The sequence below is a fragment of the Dama dama genome, chromosome 12 (assembly GCF_033118175.1).
Source record: "Dama dama isolate Ldn47 chromosome 12, ASM3311817v1, whole genome shotgun sequence".
In the NCBI taxonomy this organism is placed as follows: Eukaryota; Metazoa; Chordata; class Mammalia; order Artiodactyla; family Cervidae; genus Dama; species Dama dama.
The window spans coordinates 27,114,509-27,130,284 of record NC_083692.1 but is presented as its reverse complement, the minus strand read 5'-3'; the positions used below and the strand labels follow the sequence as shown (position 1 = coordinate 27,130,284).

Here is a 15,776-nt window from a genome sequence, read left to right as displayed (position 1 = left end):
CTGATTTCACATACAGAATTGAGACCACCCTCAAAACATTTGGTGGTGCTGCAGGTTGCTGTTAAAGGGGCTGGGTTGTCACCATTGCACAGACTCATTCAGTTGTTAATATAGGAATATATCAGTATTGAAAAAGACTGAAGAAAATGCCACTAAAATGCCAATAGTAGTTACCTCTAGGTTACTGAGATATCAGGTTTTTTTTTTTTTTTTTTTTTTTACTTCCTCTGTATAGATAGGTGGGTAGATTAGGTAGATAATCTCAATATAGGTGTGCATAGACTTAAACATACATGTTTTGTGGAGGGTTATGAACATATGTTGTATTGGATGAAATCTTATTTTTAAAACAGATGGTTTTGAGAAAATCTGTGGCATACATAAAAGTAAAGCAGTTATGCCATTTTTTACCTTTTTCACCCATTTAGCGGGGTCACTGATATTGTGAAACAATCATTCTCACTTGCTTCAGGTGAGAATGTAAATATTATAATGTTTTCAGAAAGCAGTTTGAACATACACCTATAACCTTAAAAATATTTACATATTTATATTCTTTGATCCAGTAATTCTCTTTAAAAAATCTAGTGATAAAACCAATATCTTTGGATCGGGATTGGGAATACATGTAAATCCATGGCTGATTCATATCAATGTATGACAAAACCCACTGGAAAAAAAAAATAATAATAATAAATAAATAAATAAAACAAACAACAACAAAAAAAATAAATACAGAAAAAAAACCTTTGAATAAAGTTGTATCTGAGTGTTATATTTGGAAGCAAAAATTGAAAATTACTTCAATATTCATACTAAATTGGAAACTGGCAATTAAAAAACCATTTATAGACCATTATGTACATCCATTTTAAATTAGGCTTATTTTTTATTAATAACATGACAAAATTTTTTTAAGTTAAGTGAGAAAGGAAGGCAAAATGTCACAGTCCATATTATGGATTAAAAACAAATTTTTAATTTCTACCTTTTTTTTTAACTTTTCAATTTTAATAAAATGAAAAAAGTATTACAGAAAATGTTTTTCTTATTATGATTTTTAGTTTTTGTAGCAGTTTGACAGTACAACTCAGATCCAAAGAAATTCATACAACTAATGAATGTGCCAGCCCCACAAAATTAGCTAATTTTCATGAATACGAAAATACTTTTATTATTTGCCATTGTTTATAATCCGGAGAAGGAAATGGCAACCCACTCCAGCATTCTTGCCTAGAGAATCCCGTGGACAGAGGAGCCTAGTGGGCTGCTGACCATAGGGTCACACAGAGTCAGACATGACTGAAGTGACTTAGCACGCATGCATGCACTGGAGAAGGAAATGGCAATCCACTCCAGTGTTCTCGCCTGGAGAATCCCAGGGACAGAGGAGCCTGGTGGGCTGCCGTCCATGGGGTTGCACAGAGTTGGACACGACTGCAGTGACTTAGCAGCAGCAGCATAATTTGGTGGTATCTACTCCAAAAGTGAGATATCTAACTAGGCTTCATCAACAGCTCTAGTTATGTTCACCTGGAATCCAAAGGTGATTTTATGTTTTAGCCTGATCCTCATGGAGACCAGCTATGTAAATCTGGGGCCTGAGTACCCCACTGCTGCCCACCCTCATAGACAGTGTGCTAGCGTCCTTTGAAGGGCACACCTGGAAACAATTTTCTCATTAGATTAAGATCAGTCTGCACCAAGTAACTTTCTGCTGCAAATCAGCCTAAGTACTAAGCGAATATACAGGAAGTAACATTTCTCTAAAGAACAAAATATTATCAAGTACCAAGTAATATCTGCCATTTTTTCCCCTCAATTCACAAAGAAATTAGTCCTGTAACAAAGCATATTTCTACAAAACAGCGAAACATTAAAAAATGTAGAACATAGTAGAAAATAAGTACCCCTTTGCTGAGAAGTAGAAAAGTATATTTTTTTAATTTCTACTTTTATATAAGGAACATGTTGCTTTTGTAATTAGAAAATAAATTTGACGTAAATACATTTTAAATAAGGCCTATCTGAAGACCTGCTTTATGAACAGGAGCCCTTCCCATGTGGAGAAATTTTCATCAGGCAAACAGTTTGGTACTTTTCCTCACCTTTGCCTAAGAGATGTTCATAATACAATAGATATTTCCTGCTAGTCACAAATTTTGCAGATTTTGTTGAGAATTATAAAGTCAATGAAATATCCTAACTTGGAATTCTGTTGGAATTCTGTTTATATACTGATGATAGCATTCATTTTGAAAAGGCATTCAGCAGTGTCTTCTTAACTCATCTGCTGTTAGCTTAACGGATAGAGTATGCATTTGCTTTTGCTACAAAGGAAGAGATGGATGGGGGTCCTGTTTCTTATTTTGCCCTGACAGGTGGACTCAGGTAAACCAAGACATCGCAGACCAGTTGCAGAGGGCCCAGAGCCTGCTGCAACTCTGGAAGGCATATAATAGTGCTCACGCTGAAGCTGCAACAAGGTTGGAGCAGCAGGAAATCAAGTACCAACAGCTCGCAAACATCAACACATCTGGGAACAACCTGGCCGAGATCCTGCCCCCAGCCCTGCAGGATGCAAAGGTAGGCGTTATGCCCATTGGGAAAAGCAAGGGCAAGACAGCCTGATGGACAGGGCCGTGACCCAGGGAGTAGACAGACCACAGGGAGGGAGCAGAGGGTCAGGAAAGGTGTGTGAGCAGACCATGTGGGACACAGGCAGGGCAGGGACGTGTGGGGTTGGGGGAGCCGGGTAATGGCTCTCAGGTGAGGGTCAGGCAGTGGGTAGCTGAGTCAAGGGCACCTGACCACCTCCTTCCAAGTCTCCTCTTTCACTCTAGCAGGTAAATCTCTAAGGTAGAGGCCTCGTACAAAGTCTGCAATTAAAGCAGAAGTGTATCAGCTGAATGTGGTTATCTAAGAAGTAGATGTTGAATCTCTTGATTTAGAAAGAATCATAGATTCGCCCCCATGTTAATAAGGCCTTTCTGTGGAAATAGTGATCTTTAGACTAATATTTAAGAGTTATATACTTTTCTCTGTGGTTTTATTCTATTATGTTAATGAATGGCTATAAAGTAAATACTTTCTAATGTTAAATTAGGTGACCAGACAGATTTTGTATCTTTTGATACTATAGGTCAAATAAATAAATATCAGTTAGAGACAAGAATTCAACAGATATGACTCTGATCAACTTCTATCTAATCTGTTGTTTAAAAAAAAAACAAACAGAAATTCACATAGATGCAATATTTCCAAAATCAGTTCTAAAATTGGCTTGTTCAGTGAGATTCCACACTCCCTGCATATGAATCCATTTATGTTACAAAGTCTCAGACAGAGAAAAGTGTTGGATTGATCCTTTAAATGCCTTAAAGCAGATCCCTAAAGTGTTCAATGATTAGAAATAGAACTCATAAGACTCTACCAAAGTCATTTCCAGTTTCTATGAACTAGAAGCCCCAGCTTTATTTATCCATGGTCACTTTTAGCTCTGAACTGACAAATTTCGAACTAGCACCAGTGATATGACCACATAAAGAAGCATTAGCTTTTTTGGCTCTTTAAAATAAACAGTAGGGCCTTCCCTGGTGGTCCACTGTATAAGACTGCACTCCCAATGCAGGGGTCCCAGGTTTGATCCCTGTTCAGGGAACTAGATCCCACATGCCATGACTAAAGATCCTACGTGCCACAACTGAGGTCTGGTGCAGCCAAATAATAAACAAAATAAACAGTAAAAAAAAGAAAAAAAAAAAACCAGCCACACCCACAATTTCAGGGCAGAAATTCTTCTAGATGTTGGTGGAGTGGCATGAGGTGGGGATTTGTTTTGGGAAAAGAAGAGGAATGTTTTACCAACACTTTTTATCCTCCAGGAGCTGCAGTGTGATGTGCAGAAGACAAAAGAGGCCTTTCTCCAAAATTCCACTCTCCTGGATCGACTCCCACAACCTGCAGAGTCCAACACCCATGTGCTCTTGTCTGGTCAAATGCATTCCCTCCAGAGAGCTTCCTACCTGGAAAAGATGCTGCTTGTGAAAACAAATGAATTTGAGGTTCTTATTTTTTCCATTCAAGTTATAGTCTTGGACACTTGCACACTCCCCACAGTTCCTAGTATCTTGTGAAGTGACAGTTATTAGTGCTTTGTGGGCTGCATGTTAGGGAAACAACAGAATAAAGACACCCTAAACATATCTACCATTTGACACGATTCTGCAGTCATGTGATTCTTCAGTCACATTTCTTCTTTATTGAACATGTTAAAGTGATATATTTTATACACTGTTCAGATCACACAGTATTTGAATCTTCAGGTGGGGTAACTGAGTCACAGAATGGCTGCTTAAAGCATGGCCATTTGTGGCATATTTTATTCTCTTTTTGAAAAGCCTTTAGTTCATGATCTCTCAAAAAGATGAACAGAAGGCCATGGAGCTCCAGTATCACACAGTGGGGAAAACACTTAACTAGTAGGACTCTTCTATATGCCCCTGTCAAGCAGGTGGTCTGTTCATCCCTGTGAAGGCTTAGTACTTTACCAAAGGCACAAAGTAAATATCAGAGATGTTCTGGATATTCAAGATAATGAGCTGATAATGAACTCCTTAGGGCTGGAAACAACTTGAACTTTTATCACAAGGCTCTGCTTGCTTCTGTTGTAGATGCACATGAAAACTGTTTCTGATGAAAACTTCTCTTGTTCTAGTTTGTTCTATCACAATTCAAGGACTTTGGGGACCGGTTGGAATCTTTAAAAGGTCTCATTACACATGAAGAAGAGAATTTGGATAAGCTCTACCGGCAAGAAAAAGAAGGAAATCCTGACTTATTCCTGGTATTGCCAATGTTTGTTATTTCTAAGGGCTCAGGCTCACCATAGGATAAAAAATAAGTGACTTACTATCATGTTATAGAATCTATGTGCATCCTAACCCTTAAACAACAGTCACTGATGTGTCATTGATTCTTGTCCTATTTTCCCTAGTGTCTAGAAAAGTATGACAACACAGAGATCTATTTTATTTTTTTACATGTTAAGTGTATACAATTTATTTGTCAATTATTTCCCTTTTTAATTTTTAAATTTATAATATAATTTTTAAAGATTACTTTCCATATACAGTTTTTACAAATATTGGCTATATTCCGCATGTTGTACAATATATCCTAGAGTCTATCTTAAACACAATAATTTATACCTCCCCCTCCTCTGCTCCTGTATTGCCCTTGGCCCTGCCACTGGTAACCTCTGGTTTGTTCTCTTTATCTGTGAGTCTGCTTTCTTGTTATATTCACTAATCTGTTGTGTTTTTTAGATTCTGTGCGTAAGTGATATCATACAGTATTTCTCTTTATCTGACTTACTTCACTTAGCATAATGCCCTTCAAATTCATCCAAGTTGTTGCAAATGGCAAAAGTTTCTTTTTAATGGCTAAGTAGTATTCCATTATATATGTACCATATCTTCTTTATACATTCATTTGTTGATGGACACTTAGGTTGCTTCTGTATCTTGGCAATTGTAAATAATGCTGCTATGAACATTGGGTTGCACATATCTTTTTGAATTCGTGTTTTGGAGGGTTGTTTTTGTTTTTTTGTTTTTTTTTTTTGGCTATACACTCAGGAATGGAAATACGGGGTCATGAGATTTATTTTAGTAATATGCCTCAATAATTTCAGTAAACTTTTAAATCTTAAAGTCTTTACTAGTTAGTTTCAGTGAACTGGAATAATCTAGCAATTGGATGCTGTGATTAAATGAATTTTTCTGGTTAGTAGAAGATCAAAAAGTAAAATACTCTATTAAATTAATGGTATTTTTTCCTTCTTTATTACCTTAATAAGTTTAGTATAGTTAATATAGATGAATGAAGAATTAAAGAATTCTGGATCTTGATCATAAGGACCAATATTCATAAGTTAAGAGTCAGCAAACTATGGCATAAGGTCTGAATGCAGCCTCCAGCTGGTTTTGTAAATAAAGTGTCACTAATATAGCCATGGCCTTCCACTGTTTATGTTCTGTCTGTGGGAGTTTTCGTGCTGAATGTTTGCCACAGAGATCGTATGGCTTATAAAAGGCTAAAATATTTATGATCTAGCCCTTAACAGAAAAAGTTTGCTAACCCTGACCTAGACTCTTAGAGCACAGTTGTGTAGTGAGAACATGGATATTGTGAAGGATGTTTGCTGAATACATTGTTGACCTAGATGCTGTCCCTAGAATATTGTTTTAAAAATAAAATTTTGGTGAGTTTGCTTTCCTGTGATATCACCATAATATGGATGTTTAAGTACCATGCTTTGCTAGGGTTATTTCAGGGATTGAATTTTCATTTACTTTGTAAATAAATTGCATGATCTGTTGAAAGTCAAGTTGTTGGCAGACTAAATGGGACTTGAAGGTCTAGTGTGGATCCTTTTAAAAAAAAATGAAAGCTTATTTCCATCTTCTTCAAAAACAGGAATCCAAAATCACTCTCTGTTTCCTGGGCTGTTTTGATTCTGGCCATGTGTGCAGCTTATTCTAGAAAAGTCACAGAATTGATAGGTCTAGGTTCAGGTCCAATTCTGACACACACTAGCTGTGTGACTTTGGGCAAGTCACCTATTTAAGCCCCAGCTTTCCCTCATATTTGAGATAAGAAAGGCCTATGGGATTTCTGAGGCTTTTCCACCATCGAGGTATCTTAGTGGCATCCAAAAATCTGGAGTTTAATTTCTTTTTCATAGAATCATGTGCTGGCACTGACAGCCCAGTCACCTGATATTGAGCATTTGAACGAAGTGAGCCTCAAGCTCCCACTTAGTGACGTGGCTGTGAAGACATTACAGAATGTGAACCGGCAGTGGATCCGGGCCACGGCCACGGCGCTGGAACGCTGCAGGTCAGAACGGCCCGGCTCTCGCCTTCTGTTTCAATTATGGTAGAATTGACAGTTGAGCACAGTAATGTCATTGTTATGTGGCTCTGTTCTGTTTTTAAACCTTTGCAGTGAGCTTCAAGGAATTGGATTGAATGAAAAGTTTCTTCATTGCTGTGAAAAGTGGGTCCAGCTTTTGGAGAAGATAGAAGAGACACTCAAGGCAAACATGGCTGACAGCCTTCCTGCTCTTCTAGAACAGCAGAAGACGTATGAGGTAAATAAACCCATGCTCTGCCCCTCTGTCCCCCTCTCCCTGGGGCGGTAGTCAGGGGATGAGAGATTTAAGTAAAAATACGCAGAATACCTATCAATCTTCAATCCCTAAACACAGAATGTATGTCTTTAAGCAAATTCAGTTGTCGGTTGATCGTTGCAAACCTCTCACACATTTCATAAATTTCCAAATTTTGTTTTGCTACTCTGTTTTACTAATGACTAAATTCCTAGATTCTTCTGCAGTAGATGAAACTTCTGGCATAGCATTGGTTTCTTAGGATGTGAACATGGTACCACTTTACCAAGAGCGTGCTAAAATACTTCAGCTTCTCTTTGCATTTTCACTGCGTAGTTCTATAAAGTATTGAGGCATCTGGTATAATTATAATTGTAACATAAATAATTTTGCAGAGGAGTTTCTCCATACTTGCACTGCTGTATGTTTGAAAATCCTTCTATAGGCAGATCCTGCATTTCCAAACTATGCATGATTAGTTTATTATAACTTTTTAATGTAACTGATTTAAGTCTGCATTGTTACATTAAGGTCATCCACTGAAAATGAAATCTGAAAATGAAAACTTTGAGTTAGTTCCTGAACAGTTTAGTTTCTTCCTCTTCAAATGGATCTAACAGCATTTACTTGAGTCCTAACTTGAAGAAGAAGTGAGACGATGCATGTTTTACTCAGTGACTCTCAAATAAAAGGAAATGGCAACCCACTACAATATTCATGTCTGGAGAATCCCATGGACAGAGGGGCCAGGCAGGCTGCAGTCCATGGGGTTTCAGAGAGTCGGACCCGAATGAACGACCGAACAACAACAACAACTCAAATCAAAAATATCCAATACATGGGTCTTAGATGTAGTTATTATTACACCTATTTGCTTCTAAGATTTATTCATAGGTGCAATGATTAAGCATTTTTTGTAGTTAGGCTCAAATCATATGAAAATAAATTATCTCACATCTCCTCTGTAGACTTTATTAGGAAATTCATGAAAACAGTTTTCACTAATATTTTACATTTTAATTCACGTACAGATGTTAGAAGCTGAAGTTTCTATAAACCAGATAATTGCCGATTCTTATGTCAGCCAATGCTTACACCTCCTGGACACAGCAGAAATAGAGAAGAGGTAAGCTCTCCAGGATTTGTGATGGCTGTGAGAATGTGGAAGGCAATACAACCGGGTGGGCCTTCCACCACATGAATCTTAACATCAGTGCCTGTGGCCATGTGATTGATAGAGTGCTATGGGGCCAGTCTTCTGGCTGTATATTAGGACAAAGTCTTGCTTCATGGCCATAGAAACATCAGGGACCCTTTTCCCTGTGGTAGAAGGGTGGGCTTAGCAGATCAGATGATTTGCAAATGTGTGTCTGCCAAGTCCATTTAACTAACTTTTTATTCCAAAGGGTTCTTTTATAGTATGTTTTCCTCTCTACCTTCAGCCTCATGATATTTTGCTATTAAAAAATAAATTTCAAAGTACTGCTGTTCCCAGCAGGTGGCTATGTCACAGTTGTGAAAGAAGAGACTTCTTTCTATGCCATGCACATGGGGCTGGGGTCTCTGGGCAGTTCCAGTCAGGCTGAGCAGAGCCCCTCAGACAGCCTGGTGGCACTCGCTGCACCTGCTCACACCATCGGTGCGCCTGCCAACAAGAGCCCAGAGTGGGCCTGGCCTCCTGAATAACTTCTCCATACGTCTCCACAGGCATTCGTTTCCTCCCCGTCATTGCCCATATGCTTCTCAATCTTCTTTCGGCATAACTAAGAAATACAAACCCCATTTCTTCCTAGCTCCGAAGTAATAAATTCAAGCCAGTTTCAAGATGATTAACTACTTTTGATCTGATTAGTACAGCAAAGCATGATTTTTCCCATAATAAATAAAAGGCCCTATTTCTCACATGAAGGGTATTATTTATCTGGGAAAGAAATAGTTGAGTAGTTGCAGAAAGCATGTTCTTTATTGCTGAAATTATGTAGTGTACAACCCTCAAGTAATCAACAACATTACAAGGGACCTACCTGTTCCTCTGTTTGCCATTGACCCCATGTTTAGTTTTCCATAAAGCACTTGGCATAATCTGTGTCAAAATAGCTTGTTTGAGGTCATGCATGTCAGCAAAATACCAGGCCATGTGCAATTCTCTTCTGCTCAACACCTTTCACCAACACACACACCACCCCTGCTCCAGCCCCAAATTCCCCATCATGTTTAAGTTGAATGGTGCTCAGATCTAAAATACTCTTTCTAGGTAAAAATGGCAAATCTGAGTTCCTATTACACGTTGGTAGTTATTTTTTCTACACATGGATGTCAGAATTCTCTAACCATGTATTTTCCCCAAGACCGGAATTTGTTTGGAAGTTCACGAGGCTCAAGGAGCAGTGGCAGAGCGCGGCCCAGGGCGTTCGGCAGAGGAAGGGCAACATCGATGAGCTGGTGCGGCAGTGGCGGGCCTTCACCACCTCCGAGGGGGACCTGCTCCGCTTCCTCGCCGACACCAGCCACCTGCTGTCCGCAGTGAAGAGCCAGGACTGCCACAGCCTCCACCAAACGAGAAGCCTGATCCATGAGCTGAAGGTAGTGTGTGCCCAGCAGCAGTGTGGGAACCACAGCGTGCCTTTATTTAGAAGATGTTTGTTCACTTCAGGGTTTGTGTTTTCTCTGATGCTCAAGTGTGCTCTCTGCAGTGGGGAGGCCAGTTGGTCATGGGGACCTGACTCAGCCGTGTCTCAGCCTTGTGGGGTCAGAAACCCAATCTTATCCATTCATCCAGAAATAGCGAGGCTCTCCTGGGCTGTGGGCACTGAGGTAGACAGGGGATGGGTAGGGGGAGTGCAGAAGTTTGGGGTGACAGACCTTTACAGCCTTGTGCTTCGGTTGTGTCCGACTCTTTGCAACCCTATGGACTGTAGCCCACCAGGCTCCTCTGTCCATGGAATTCTCTAGGCAAGAATGCTGGAGTGGGTTGCCATTCCCTTCTCCAGGGGATCTTCCTGACCCAGGGATTGAACCCTCGTCTCCTATATCTCCTGCATTGCAAGCAGACTCTTTACCATTGAGCCACTGGGGAAGCCTGACAGACCTTTAAGGTACTGACAAATATATAAATGATTACCACAGTAGTAGTTTATAGCAGGACTCCTGCTTACTCGTTTAAAAAAAAAAATTATTTATTTGGCTCTACCAGGTCTTAGTTGTACTTGGGATTTTTAGTTGCAGCCTCCAAATTCTTAGTTGCAACAGGAGAGATCTAGTTCCCTGACCAGGGATCAAACCCCGGCCCCCTGTATTGGGAGTGCAGAGTCTTAGCCACAGACCACCTGGGAAGTCCCAGATTCTTGCTTACTCTTGAAGGGCAAATTCATTTAGACAACAACATTTCTAATCTAAAAGTTGCTTGATGAACGTAGGACTTAGAACAATTAGTTGGCGATTCCCAGGGCATGTTCCATTGAGCTAGCAAATCATGCGTCACATTAGAGGGACAGTTAAACAAAACAAACCAGCACTCTTCGGAAGTCCTGTACTTGCCCATTTGTTTATCTAGGTGTCAAATATTAATTGAGTACCTGCTCTGTGCCGGTCACTGTTCTAAATGCTGGTTATATTGTGTGGACTGTTAGAAGACCTCTGCTCTCATGTGGCAATCAGACAAATCAATAAACAAGAAAATACTAGTTTGTCTGATTGGTGGAGAAAATCGGACAAATTGAAAAATAAAGAAACTATCAGACAGCAACATGACATATGTAGGTCATTAAAATAGGGCCGATGATGGACTAAGAGGCTGCTTTAGATTGGGTAATCTCTGGGGAGGCGACATTTAAACTGGAACCTTAGTGATAAGAAGGAGCCAACTGTGCAGAGAGTTGAGGGTTGGGGTGGGGAGCAGTTCAGACAGAGGGAGCAACTTTCCTGAGTCCCTAAGATGGCAACAATCTTAGCAAAAAAGAGGAAGAAAGAAGGCTCATACGATGGGTGTAGCCAGTAGGCAGCAGTGATAGAAAATGGACTTGAGAGGTAGTCATGGAGGAGCATTTTTGGAGAGAGGCGTGACAGCTGCATAACAGTCTGGATGTAATAGGAAGCTGTTGAAACTGGAAGAGGAGGCCACATGATATGATTCGTATTTTTAAAGGTCCTCTCGCTGCTCTGAGGGGGATGGATTGCAGGTAGGGGTGGGGTCACAGAAGCAGGAATCTCAGTGTACTGCCTCTGTTTATTGCGGCATCATAGCGAAGAGTTCTTACTCTCTCACAGAGTTCTGGAGGTTGTCAGGGCTGTTAGGCGAATCTCAGCCGGGGTCTCTCAGGCAGTTTGAGTCAGATGGCGGCTAAGGCTGGGCTCATCGGAAGGCTCCCTTGCTTTCATATCTAGTACTTCAGCTCTGGTGTTGGAAGAGTCCCTTGGACTGCAAGGAGATCCAACCAGTCCATCCTAAAGGAGATCAGCCCTGGGTGTCTTTTGGAAGGACTGATGTTGAAGCTGAAACTCCAATACTTTGGCCAGCTGATGCAAAGAGCTGCCTCGTTGGAAAAGACCCTGATGCTGGGAAGCATTGAGGGCAGGAGGAGAAGGGGATGACAGAGGATGAGATGGTTGGATGGCATCACCGACTCAATGGACATGGGTTTGGGTGGACTCTGGGAGTTGGTGATGGACAGGGAGGCCTGGCGTGCTGCAGTTCATGGGTTCGCAGAGTATCGGACATGACTGAGCGACTGAACTGACCTGACCTGAACTTCAGCTCAGACAGCCAGGATGTGGAGCAGCTGGGGCTCCTTGGGCTTCATTGCCTGCAGACTCTACACGTGGCGGCTTCCAGTAGCCGGACTCCCTGCATCCGGCTCATGGCGTCAAAGGTGCATGTCCCAGGGAAGGAGAGCCAGGGAGAAGCTACACCACTTTTTAGACCTTGCCTTGGACACCAGCCACTTCTGCCTTCCTCTGTTAATCAAGGCTATCACATGTGCCCACAGGGATTCAAGAGGAGGGGGTAGAGGTACCACCAGTTGATGGGGAAGGGCAAGGTTCTAGAACTGCATGTGGGGCTAGTAATATTGTTGTGGCCATTCTGTGGAAAATACAGTCTGCTGTAACTGACTAGGCTGTTTCGGTGGTCTTGGTTAGTTGTTAGGATGGAGAAGAAAAGGGTGATCAAAGTGAAGATAACAAGGCTGTTTGTAGGTGAAGTTTACAGGATGTGCTTATGGTTTGGATATGGCAGGTAAATAAAAATCTAAATCCAGGTGACTCTAGGTTTGGAGGTTGAGGATCTTGGTGAATAGTGTGCTGCTGACCAGTCAGGGGAGACTGGATGAGAAGCACGTCTTTTGATGAGTTCAATCTGAAATGGCTAAAAGATGTCTATGACAGTGGCTATGTCAGCAATATTGAATATTAGAAGGACAAGTGTGGAGGGGCAGTGTTCCTTGAATTGCAGTTTTTTTTTTGCATTTGGTTTTCATGGGGTGTTTTGTTTGTTTGTTTTGATTTTTCGGTCATATGGCTTCTGGGATCTTCGTTTCTCAACCAGGAGTTGAACCCAGGCCTGGGCAGTGAGAGCTTTGGAGTCCCAACCACTGGACCACCAGGGAATTCCCTCTTTTTTGCATTTGGGCTATCCTAAGTATTGTTGAAACTATCTTTGTAAATAAATGCTCAGTTGATTTTTTTTTAATATCAGTTTCCATTTTGAAAATGCCTATATTATGTCTCCCTTGAGAAATTTGAAAATAAAGGAAGTCTTATTTACAACAGAAATAAAAGCCATTTTTTTCTTCTGAAACCAAATGCTTTGGAAATATGAATCAGTTGTAAAGTTTTTACTTCATTTTTGTAATATAAATACTTGGTTTCAGTCCCTTTTAAAGGAAAATCTATATGATATCCAAAGAGAATTTTTAAAAGCTATCCCATTAGGGCAAACACTGATGTGTATAAGTGTTTAAGTGCTAAAGTACCTTTTTTATTTGTTCTCTCCCTTTTTAAAAAAAAAATCATTTATTTATTTTGAGTAACTAGTAATTATCAAAAATTATAATTGTACAATATTGAGAAGTATAGAATAAAATACAATTATTAGAAGACAATTTCTTTATATTATTGTGTTGGCCTCTGCAACATATCACCATGAATCAGTCACAGGTACACATATGTCCTCTCCCTCTTAAACCCCCCTCCCATCTTCCACCCTATTGCATCTCTCTAGGTTGTCACAGAATGCTGGGTTGAGCTCCCTGTATTACACAACAAATTCTCACTTGCTCTCTTTTTTACATATGGTAATGTATTTTTTAGCATAATGTACACATTCTACTCATGTGGGTTAGGAGTAAGCTGACTATACCATAATGGCAATAGGTTTTTGCTCTTAGTATCAGATCTAATACTCCAGTCATTTTCTTAATACTCTTGAATTCGTTTATCTTGTAGACTTTTATTCTGTGAAGTGTATTTTTATACACTTCTAATCGGTAAACTAAACACCTTTTATCAGTGCTTGGAAATTATTTTAAGAACACATTATTTGGTGGTATTCTGTCTACTCAATTAAAATATCAGCCTTTGATGTGAATGAGTGTGTGTGTGTATTCTAACCAGGTTTGTTTAATTTATATCTAGTTTAACATTTAAGAGAGGCTCTGAAGGAAATAAAAAAAAAAAAAAAGAGAGAGGCTCTGAAGGAAATAACACAAACACATGCAAAGAGTCATATTTTGATCACATCAAAGGCTTAAGCAAATTACTTTTTTCTTTCTTTTTTTTTTTAAGAATAAAGAAATTCATCTCCAGAGGTGGCAGACTACCTATGCATTAACCTTGGAAGCTGGGGAAAAGTTACTGAACACAGCTAACCTGGAACCTAAAGAGTCAGTTAACAAGAGAATCAGCCAGCTTCAGGACAACTGGAAGGACACAAGACTCCAGCTCGGAGAAGTGATTAAACAGTTCCAGAGCGCTGCAGAGGTAACTCAGCATTTTCTTTTCCTTTCATGGTATTTAAATGTAGTACATAGAATTTTTGTTTGCTCTGCAAAGATGGCAATGATTTTAGGAAATCACCATGTTGTGGGTCTTCCAAGGGACCTTAGGTCGGGTCCTGCTGATCCACAAGTCATGATAACTACCTAAAATAATAATATAACACTGGAAAAGCTTAATGTTAATATCTAAATACTTGAGGTGCTCTTTTATATTTACCTTCATGAAACAGGAAACTAACTCATGTTCAACGGAAGTTCAGTAACCAAAGCTAACGTTCCACGTGTAGTCTGTCTTTGAGTCTAGTATATGAAAATAAATATAGTGATGCTTCAGCTTTCTGCTACCTTCAAAGAATCCACTTTTCCATATAATTGAATTTCCCAGATAATTTATGATTATACCTCTGAAAAGCAAAATGTTTTCTTTTAAGTGATTATTAGAAAAATCCTTAATTTTTTTTGTGTTAAAAAATCCCAAGTTGCTCTTAAGAACTCTGAGCCGCTTTGAACTTAACTCCTGCACTGTTGTGCTTTTTGAGTTCTTATGTGGTTTGTATGGTTTTTCTTTCTTTCTATTTAATGTTAAGCTATTTTTACTTTTTATTTCTCTGAGAATACTTACTCCTTATAGCCCACTCTTTTCTCTAATCTGTTGTGTGTGTATCAAAACCAGATAACCAAGCTTGTCAGAGATATTTTTTCTGAATAAAGAATAAATATGTGCTGAGTTAGGGCCTGGACATCTCTCCTATAAATAAAGTATCTGAATTTTATTTGGTGTACAGACTACGTGAAATTCGTTAACTCCCAGACCTTTGTTGAGCATGTGCATGTTTATAAATGCAAGTGATGGTTTGGTGGAAGTGAAAAGGACTCACAGTTTTGTTTCCCCCTTCACTTTCTTCTTGGTTATGTTCCAGAGAGTTGATGTTACTAGATTAAGTGGCGTCTCCTTAAGTGAGGGTTAGCATACAGTTGGGCCAACCCAAGGATATTTAAGTATCAGCACTGAAGATAGTATAGTGTTTGAGTGTGTGTTAGTCTCTCTTTAGTAACTTCAGGAGAGTAATTTTAGTAATATCAGGAATAGAAATTTATCCTAATGAATTATAATCTCCCTTGAAAATAAAGGCAGAATTGAAAAAAAAAAATACAGGCAACTATTTGTTCAGTAATGTAAGGTTTAAGGAAAGATCTATTATGAAAGAAAGGCATCCACAAAGGAAACTTTAGCCTTAGATCGACTCACTTTTTTTTTTTAATTGGAGTATAATTTGTTCCCAGTGTTGTGTTAGTTTCTGCTGTCAGCCCTGTGAATCAGCCGTGTGTATGCCTATATCCCCTTCCTCGCGCTTCCCTCCCACCCTGCTCCGTCATCCCAGAGCACTGCTGAGCTCCCTGCGCTACACAGAAGCTTCCTGCTAGTGGCCTGTTTTATCCACGGTAGTGTGTGCACGTCAGCGCTACTCTGTCAGTTCATCCTACTTCTAACTATATGCACTTGGACCAGTCAGTTTTCTCTGAGCTTCCGTTTTCCCATTTTAAATGCGATACTAACACTTGCCGTGTCTGTCTCCTAAGCTTCTTGTAATTAGAGTGAGATAGTGAAG

The 15,776-nt window shown here is 39.7% G+C and overlaps 1 protein-coding gene across 3 annotated transcripts in view; it reads left to right on the top strand.

Moving 5' to 3' along the window:
* The window catches only part of SYNE2 (spectrin repeat containing nuclear envelope protein 2), a 320,326-nt gene that overhangs the window by 257,576 nt on the left and 46,974 nt on the right, over positions 1–15,776 (top strand). For all 3 annotated transcript variants that reach the window (XM_061156908.1, XM_061156910.1, XM_061156909.1), the window contains exons 88-95: positions 2,382–2,586; positions 3,885–4,064; positions 4,718–4,846; positions 6,749–6,903; positions 7,012–7,156; positions 8,206–8,300; positions 9,523–9,757; positions 13,955–14,149. In XM_061156908.1, the coding sequence (XP_061012891.1) occupies positions 2,382–2,586; positions 3,885–4,064; positions 4,718–4,846; positions 6,749–6,903; positions 7,012–7,156; positions 8,206–8,300; positions 9,523–9,757; positions 13,955–14,149 (1,339 nt within the window). The remainder of the gene's footprint in view (positions 1–2,381; positions 2,587–3,884; positions 4,065–4,717; positions 4,847–6,748; positions 6,904–7,011; positions 7,157–8,205; positions 8,301–9,522; positions 9,758–13,954; positions 14,150–15,776) is intronic.